The following is an 8,721-nucleotide window of genomic DNA, read 5'->3' on the forward strand; positions in this document are numbered from 1 at the left end:
AAGACTCCATAAACAGTCACATGTCAACACTGTTCTGTACATAGAGCCACTTATTTATTTCAGCTGAAAACAACGCTATCCCTGTTTGTCAAATCAGGCGTTACCACGGCAACGAGAACTGAAATGAGCAGGTGAGATACAATTTATTAACCAATGTTGTCGTTTATACAGAGAAGCCGGGGGGGGGGGTCAACGTTTCAGTGATGATGGTTCTGCTGGAACCGCAGTCCACAGTAGCCACACGTGCCCACTTTAGTGTCCTTATCCTGCACAGAATCAGAAAAGAGCTCGTTAGCATGGACGGGACTGTGCAAAAGTCTTGATCCACCCCTCGGGTCTATATTCCGTTTTTGAAAACTCAGAACTTTCATCTTTTGAAAAAGTCTCAAACAGTAGATGCACAGACACGCTGACGTTTGGAACTGAAGTTGCTGGGACTGAATCAAGGTTTGATGCCTTGTAAAATACTCACAATATTTACTTGACAAGTACATGTTGAAAAAAAAAAGTTTTTAGTACAGAAGTGTTAAGACAAGAAATAATGTGTATGACCTTGAATCTGAGTTGTTTAAATAAGACAAAACCCTCTTGAATGGGTCCAGCTTCAGTCTACAAACTGCAGGTAAGATCCTTACTGTAGTTATAACTCCAGAAGACACAACCGTCTACACCCAGCAACAAGAGCACACAGGGCATCTTTAAACTACGCGTGCAGGACCTTACCAAGTTTATATAAACTTTGGGGTGTCCAAGAGCTCCGCCACCTCCATCACAAGACACCACCCTGGTCTCAACGTGCTTCACGGGTTCTTCTGCCACGAGCATAATGGCAAAGTTCTTATTCACCTTCACAAAAACAAATTTTAAATTACGTTAATTCTCAAAAAGAACACACACAAAACGCCACAAAATAACTCCCAATTACCGGACGATTTATCGGCCCCGATTTCCTTAATTTTGAGAAATGGGCCAATACTTGCATAAGAAACCGATTTTACCAATTTTTTTTTGGTTTTAACCACAATCGTCTGAACTTCATTTATATTTCAGAGCACTACCTCATGGCCAGTTAAAACTAAGTTTCTAGGATATTGTTCAAGGGTATGTTTTACAACAAAATAATATTGGACAATCGACGGTGCGTTGTGACGTTATAACACCCGACAGTGTCGCTTATAAAACAAGATCGCAATCGGAAGGTCAGACTTTTTCGAAGTTGGGGATCGGCCAGAAAACTGCAATCGGTGCACCCCTACTCCCAATCCACTTCTACCCAAGCCTAAATCATTTTAAATTCAACTCAGTTTATTTATACAGCACCAAGTCACAACAGAAGTCGTCTCAGGGCGCTGAACAGAAACATTCATATATAAAATAATAATTTAACATTATGTATCTGAGGAGCAGACTGCTTTGAATTTAACTCCACCGCAGAACTCTCGACTTGAGCAAGCATGAAGGCGACAGTGGAAAGGAATTAAAGATGAATAGTATAAAGTTCTAGCTTTATGGAGGGCTTTTTTATACGTTAGCAGGCGATCTCTCCAAGATGAGTAACATTCTTCGACGTTAGTAGAGCGCCATTTTCTCCTGGTTTCTAGATGCCTGCTTTAAAGTACGTAACTCAGAACTGAACCAAGGAGCTAAATTCCTCTGATTGATTACTTTCTTTTTCAGCGGAGCAACTTTATCGAGTGAAGTCTGCAAAGAAGTTGTAAAATTATCAACTAGATCCAAATCACTGCTCTCTGATGCATGACTCCGCAAGACAGAGGAAGACGATGGAAGAAGATCTTTACATTTGGTTACAGCGTTTTCTGATGAGCACCCGCCGAGATGAAATTTACTCTCAGTGACTGTGTCGTCTGTTAATGTGAACTCAAAGGTTTTTAAAAAACGGTCGGACAGAACAGGATTTTGAGGAACTATTACTAAGTCGTTAATTTCGATGCCATAACCCAGAACCAGATCAAGAGTGTGATGAGAACGAGTAGATGCGTATGTTTTTTTTTTTATTATAGTTCAAATAAACTTCCACCATCTAAAAGTAGCATTAAATAACTCGTCTTTACATGATGTAGAAGTGTGCGCTGGTTTTAGTAAGAGAATCAGGACCTTGGTTTCACAACGTGACCTTAAATAGACAGAAGGTCAGAACTACCGGCGCAAACCTTCAAACATAGAACTGAAGAGATGTTTTTATAGATCAAGATATTTTTCCTTTAGGTTTTTCTGTCAGCCAACCATTAAAGCACGCCGTGCATCCAGTAGCAACAAACAGAATTCACTCTCCGTTTTGAGTCGGAACATAAAAATCACGAATAACACAAATCTGCGCCTCATATTTGTAATTAACTAACCTCTAAGTTGACCAGAACGTGATGTTCAATACATCAGACGCCCCACTCTGATGTTCTCTATTTCATAAAAGAACCTCAAACCTGATTATTAGAGGTTTTTTCCAAACCCTGTCACATGTTCATATGAAGCCATTTGCTTGATGCCATTTTTTGTTGTTGTATAAAACAACTAATGACCTTGATCTTCTTAAGATGATCTATAAACTGTTTAGTCCTGTTGTGCTTCTCGTTTCTTAGCCTTTGCTCAAGCAGCTCGGCCCTTTTTAATCTGTAAAACTTTTATTTATGCCACGTGAAAACGGAAACAATAAACAAGAGGCGGCTTCTGTGTCATATTAAAAACATTTTATGTCTTTGACAAGTTGTACAAAAACTTTTCTTTTCTTTTCTTCGCACTGTTTGTCCTTACCTCTTTCTGCTTCCCAGTGAATCTGACTCTCCTCGTGTCGTTTGTATCAAACACCTAGATTAAAAAAAACAACAAGATTACGAGCTGGAAAAGGCTAACAGATACAGTCTAAATGCATGAGACATTATTTCAAACAAAACGCCGTAAAAACCTTTTGTTGTTATTAAACTGGACAATAACTTGCGCCATTGATTGATCGTTTGTCCGATAATGGAACACCAATGTTTGGTTTAGCTAAGGTTAGCTAAGAGTATCATCATTAGCAAAGCAGTAACAAAAGGACTTGAAGTCGTACCTGGCCTGTGTGAGTTATAGGTTCCCCGGTACTTGAAACCTCTATACTGTAGCGGTGAACCGGTGCCGCAATAAACCTCAAAGGTGAAACCAGCTCCTTAACATTTCTACTGAAGGACAGAGCTCTTCCTACAGCAGCCGCCATGTTTACAACAGCCTGACCACGAACAGCTAGATGGAATTATAATCCCCGAACCTTGTCTGTTAGGATAGCGCTCACTCGACGATTGTGTGGCAGCCCAAACAAAGTACTGTGTAACTTTTAATAAATATAATTATTAAATATAACAAAATAGTCTTCGGAGATATAAAAATATAATCTGAAAGTACAGATACAATCAACTGTTTTCTAAACCAGTTAGGGGTGCGTCTGCCTGAGAGTCTAAACTGAGGACAAAATAACACAATATACCGGAAGTTAAAATCTCTCGCCCCGGAAGTTGTTCTTTTAGCCTGAAAGATTGATGTAACTTCTCGGTCACGTCACAAATTAAACGCTTTATTCTGGGATAGAGCGCCTGCTTTGAATATTCCAGAAACATTTGGAAGGTTTGGTGCCATTTTTAACTTCATGATAGGGCCGTTGTTTGCCTCGGGACTAATGTTTGAGCCGTTTTAATCTCCCGAGTTTAGCGCTAGCATGCGTGTCGCCGTGATGTGACATGGATGTTTGACGTGTGTTTAAAGTTCAGGATGTACAAGTTGTGATTATACCCGTGTGTTTAGTGCAATGAACGGCTGCGAGGTTTAATTTGAAGACAAGTGGATCCTAATGTGAGGTGGAGTTTGAACATGTGGTCTTCGATACGAACATGACTCAGTTTTCCCACTTTTAGCAAACTAATCCAGAGTTTTACTAAATGCACTATGGCGTTTTATTTTTATATTTATATTTTTCAGTTGATAGCTGGATGAATGTACTTTTAATAATCCCATCCTGTTTTTTTTTTATTTTCCTTTGCAGCAATACAATTAAAAGAACTGAAAGGATGCAAATCAAACTTCACTGCAAAATATAAAAAATAAATTAAACTTAAAGAATGACCTAAACTGTGTAAAGCAGGCGACGACTGCAGTCTGATGTGGCAGGTTCACTTGATTGCAGACGTTAATTATAAACATGTACCGTTTTCTTTCCAGACTCAGACATCATGGCCTCCGTCTTGCTGAAGCACTTGGCTGCATCCCTGACTCTACGAGCGGCGCAGCTGAGTCGAGCTCCCGTCTTCTCCGCGCCATCAGGAAGTGTGTCCAGATGTGTGTGCACGCTCACTGCCCATCGCTCGCTTCTGTCAGCACCTAGGGTCACCTCGTTGGCACCCGCTCACCTCGATTCGTCTCTTCTGGGTCAGTGTCGGTCTCTTCCCTGCATCCAGCTCACTGTGGGAATGAAAGTAAAGGTGTCCCTGAAGAAGCGCTGCAGCGGCTGTTACTTTGTTCGAAGGAGGGGATGCTTGCACGTGTACTGCAAGAAGCATCCCAGACACAAGCAGAAGCAGGGCTGAGCTGTGGGGGGGTTGAGACGCAGGCTTTGAGATTGTGGGTATTTACTAAAACTGTGCTCATAATAAATTACCTGCTGTACTGAGTTTGTAGTTTTCACCTCCTTTCTTTTTGCTGGTTACTTAAAACACACATGTGACAGTAAATAACACAAAACTAAACTTTTTTTGGGGGGGTGGGGATGTATGATGAACACAGTTGAACTTTTAATAAAAAAAAAACAAGTAGGGTGAATTCAGCTGGAATGGGTCAGTTTGGTCAATTTGAAAAACAAAAGTACCACTGCAGAAAAAGCAGCGGTACTTTTGCTCATTCGGTTCTATCAAAATGTTTTTGAAAAAAAGTAAAGTTTGGGAATTACAAATTAACGTAGTGCAAAGTGTCGTCCTTAGCAACGGCAGCAAAATGTTCCAGTGCCGGTAAATTTGTCCCAACATTAAAAAAAAACCCTGATTTCAGCCGAAGTTTCCTAGTTTTAGCTTCGTTCACCGGCTGCAGAAATCACTGCTTAAATTGACCACTGCGCGTGTAATTCAAAGCTGAATAAAAATTCTGTTGGAAACAAACTTTAACACTTCATAGCGTGCGATATTTTCTTGAGCGCTTGCGTCTATACAAAGCTACACAATCACAAATGTTTTGGTCGAACCATAACAAATATGTTGGGTGCTCTCCAGATGTTCTGCAAACTGTTCGCACTCAGAAAGTGTCTGAGCTACCGCACCAAGATTTAGCTCAGAATCTGTAAAAATCAAGTTGTGGTGGCCATCTTAAACTGGGTTCTCTCCAAAGGTTAATCAGTTGATGCATCCCAATTACTTTATTAACAGCAGACACAAACTCAGGAAGTTGCCATGTTTGGTGGCTGGTGATGAACTGTTTTGTTTCATCACCCTTGGATAAATTTGTTATGCCAGGCTCAGTGTCCATGCTTTGCTCTGCAACAAGCTCTGCACCACTTAACCTACGAAACCAAAGTGCTGCCCAATCAGAACTGTTGTTAAACATCAACCAGGGTTGTGACAAGCATCAAGTTTAAGTGTGTAGCTGTAAAAATGAAAGAGATCTGAGGCCCATGCTGTCCATTTTACTTGAATTTATACAAAACATTTAATTTTATTCAGGAAGACAGCCAACTCTGAGAATATTTAAAAAAAAAACAACTGCCTTTAAAAGTTTTAACATGAAAAAAAAAAAAATCAACAAACGTTTTTGAATCGTTTCGGGATGTAATGTTTTCTTCCGCCACAAGAGGGCGCCAAAGTTTCCCCTAAACCATCAAGACTTTCTCTGACTCCTTTTCCTGCCTTAGACACTAAATCATTCTAAAAGTTTATAGCAACATTTACTGTCATTGTTAAAAAATAAATAAATAAAGCACAACGCACACAGCTGCACTGACTCCAGCGACTGGCAGCTAGTGAAAAGATGTTTGGCAACAAACACTGAGGCTGCAGCTGACTGCTTTGCTAAGGGTTTGGGAGTTTATGTTTCACCTGGCAACTTGAGAAATGTGAAACAGGCTAATGTGACATAATGGCTGATCCCAGCAGTGGGCCTGTGAGAAAGTTTTAATGCACAGTGGAGCTGATGAACCGATCCGCTGTGCGATTCAGTGACGGTCAGCCTCTGTGGCTTCGAAGCATCTTGAAGTTTGTTTATGTGGACAGTTACTGCCATCAAGAAACTATCAGCAGAAAGAAGAAGGTGGATCAAACGTGACTTCAGATACTCGCTGCTCTTCCTCCAGTTATCCAGAACACAAAGCCTGTGAAGTTCATGGTTTTTTTATTTTTATTTTCAAGCATCCATTAATTTAGTTAAGAAATGTGTAGTTCTTTAGTCAAATGTTAATGTTTATTCTGTCATTTATGTTTATTCTACCAAAAGTAAAAAGAGCAACATTTTAGTCTGTGTGTGAGTTTATCTGTTAGCAAAATATATCATCAATGGCTTAAAGAAACTTTTTGAAAGTTAGGACTAAAAACACGTCAAGAACTGATTAACGTTAAATAATAAATAATGTCGAACTAATTCAAAATGGCCACCATGTGATTTTAGAAGACACAAAAGTAGATACAATTCTGTCAGTTTTAGAGAAACGTATTGAGATAAATGTTGGTGTAGCAACTGAGAGTCATCTCCAAAACATAATCTGAGCTCTAACGGTTCAAACAAAAACTTTATTAAAACTTTGGTTAACTTTGGCAGTTGGCCTCCATTGCTCCTTTTATATGAAAACTGTTTATAAATAACCCCAAACATCCACAAAAGAAGCAAAAAGAAACTGACAATTAACATTAAAACAAACATTCTTTTGTTAAAACAAACAAATAAACAACAACGAAAACTGACCAACGACATCTAACACCATAGATGTCCTTCTCTTGCTGAGCAGAGCTGTCATCAGATTTACATGTATTTCAGAAAGCTACATTTAGCTTTTAGCTACTGCATTATTTAGCTAATTTTAGTTTTTTTTTTTTTTTTTTTACTGTTTTTGCCTTTAGCTACATATTTGGCTAATTGTACTTTGTAGCTTAAAGCTTCAGCTTTGCTGTTTTTAGTTTTTTGCTACCATTTAGCTAATTCTAGCTTTTTGTGACTGTTTTCTTATTTATAGCTTAACACATATTTAGCTCTTTTTAGCTTTTAGATACTATACTGATAATTTTAGCTTTGACTAAGTTTTGCTTTTAGCTGTTGTTTTTCTAATTTTAAATAGTTACCATTTTGCTTCTTTTAGACTTTTGTTTTTGTAGCTAAATTTAGTTTTTAGATCTTGTTTTGCTAAGTTGTAGCTTTATTTATTTATGTTTGCTTTTAGCTACTCCTTTGCTAATTTAAGCTTTTAGTGATCATTTAGCCATTTTTGACATTTATTGTTTTGTTAATTTTAACTTTGAATAAATTTTGCTTTCAGGTACTGTGTCATCTTTCTTTCTTTAGCAATAGTTTTGCTACTTGTAGCTTTTAGCCTATGTTTTGGTCAATGTAGCTTTAAGCTATGGTTATGTTCTTATTAGCTTTTAGCTACTGTTTTGATGCTTTTCTCCTTATTTAAACTAGCAATCTATTTTTATGTCTTTAACTGAAATTTTAAAGAACATTTTATTTATCTTATCAGGGGACTGCTGTAGCTCGGTGGTCAGGCGGTCTTGTGACCCCGCAGGTTGCGGGTTCGAGCCCAGGCCGCGTCAGGAAGTACATCCGGCGTTAAACAATTGTCAGATATTTCATGCAAGTTTGCTCACTGTGACAAACCCTGAAGAGGGGAGCAGCCGGAAGAAGAAAGACAAACAAACATTTATCTTACCAGCAGTATTCATGTCTTATAAAACTCACGAGCTTCATTACGCAGACACTTTTGTTTTACTTTGAAATTTCTACACCGGAAGCCGTGACGCTACCTTTCTGTGTCCAACTTGACACGCGCGCAGATAGAAACCGCCCAAACCGCTTCAGTCGTCAGTTCAGGGAACACGCAGTCCTGGTGTGAGCGCGCAGCACAAGTTTTCTTCAGATCGTTCGCTCGTCACGATGAAGACCTCGGACAGTGACCCCCCAGCAGTGAAGAGGAACCCGTTCGTGCACGAGCTCCACTTCACCACGGCAGAGAAAGTAAAGGTAGGCGCGAACAGAGAAGTAATGACAACATGTGGAAACTTCCCTTCATCGTCCTCATTTATGTCCAAGTATGTGTGGCATGTTGTGCTGTCAGACATGTCCTGCTGCAGCTCACGCGCTGCTCAGGTGGGAGGAAACACCACCTGAGAGGAGCAACACCACCTGAGAGGAGCAACACCACCTGAGAGGAGCAACACCACCTGGCTGGACTCGTGCTGAAGCGAATTAAATGTAAATGGTCCACGTGAATAAAACCAGTTTTAGTATTTGATCCTCTGTTTGCTAAAAGCAGCGCGCTGGATCAGTTGGTAGAGCTGTTGCCTCAGCGAGAAGGTTGCTGGTTCAAATCCCTGCCAGGGACCTTTCTGGGTGGAGTTTGCATGTTCTCTCGTGCATGCGTGGGTTTCCTCCCACAGACCAAAAACATGCATGTTAGACTGATGGTAACTCGTCCCTAGGTGTGAGTGAGAGAGTGAATAGTTGTTTGTCTCTACGTCCCTGTGATGGATTGATGATCTGTCCAGGTGT

At 39.8% G+C, this 8,721-nt stretch overlaps 2 protein-coding genes across 2 annotated transcripts in view; one reads left to right on the plus strand and one right to left on the minus strand.

The window, feature by feature from the left end:
- Window positions 1-32: 32 nt before the first annotated feature.
- On the minus strand, window positions 33-3,289 carry ndufs6 (NADH:ubiquinone oxidoreductase subunit S6). Its single transcript, XM_037692856.1, has 4 exons — window positions 3,065-3,289; window positions 2,770-2,823; window positions 724-846; window positions 33-266 (listed from the first exon to the last, which is right to left on the minus strand). Exons 1-4 carry the CDS (start codon window positions 3,206-3,208, stop codon window positions 198-200), a joined length of 390 nt encoding a protein of 129 aa, XP_037548784.1. The 5' UTR covers window positions 3,209-3,289; the 3' UTR covers window positions 33-197.
- Window positions 3,290-7,988: 4,699 nt separating this feature from the next.
- The window catches only part of lpcat1 (lysophosphatidylcholine acyltransferase 1), a 41,251-nt gene continuing 40,518 nt past the window's right edge, over window positions 7,989-8,721 (plus strand). Inside the window, exon 1 of the mRNA XM_037693367.1 lies at window positions 7,989-8,193. Coding sequence (XP_037549295.1) covers window positions 8,107-8,193 — 87 coding nt within the window. The 5' untranslated portion in view covers window positions 7,989-8,106. The remainder of the gene's footprint in view (window positions 8,194-8,721) is intronic.

This window comes from Nematolebias whitei, chromosome 19 (genome assembly GCF_014905685.2).
Source record: "Nematolebias whitei isolate Nwh7 chromosome 19, NemWhi1, whole genome shotgun sequence".
NCBI lineage: Eukaryota > Metazoa > Chordata > Actinopteri > Cyprinodontiformes > Rivulidae > Nematolebias > Nematolebias whitei.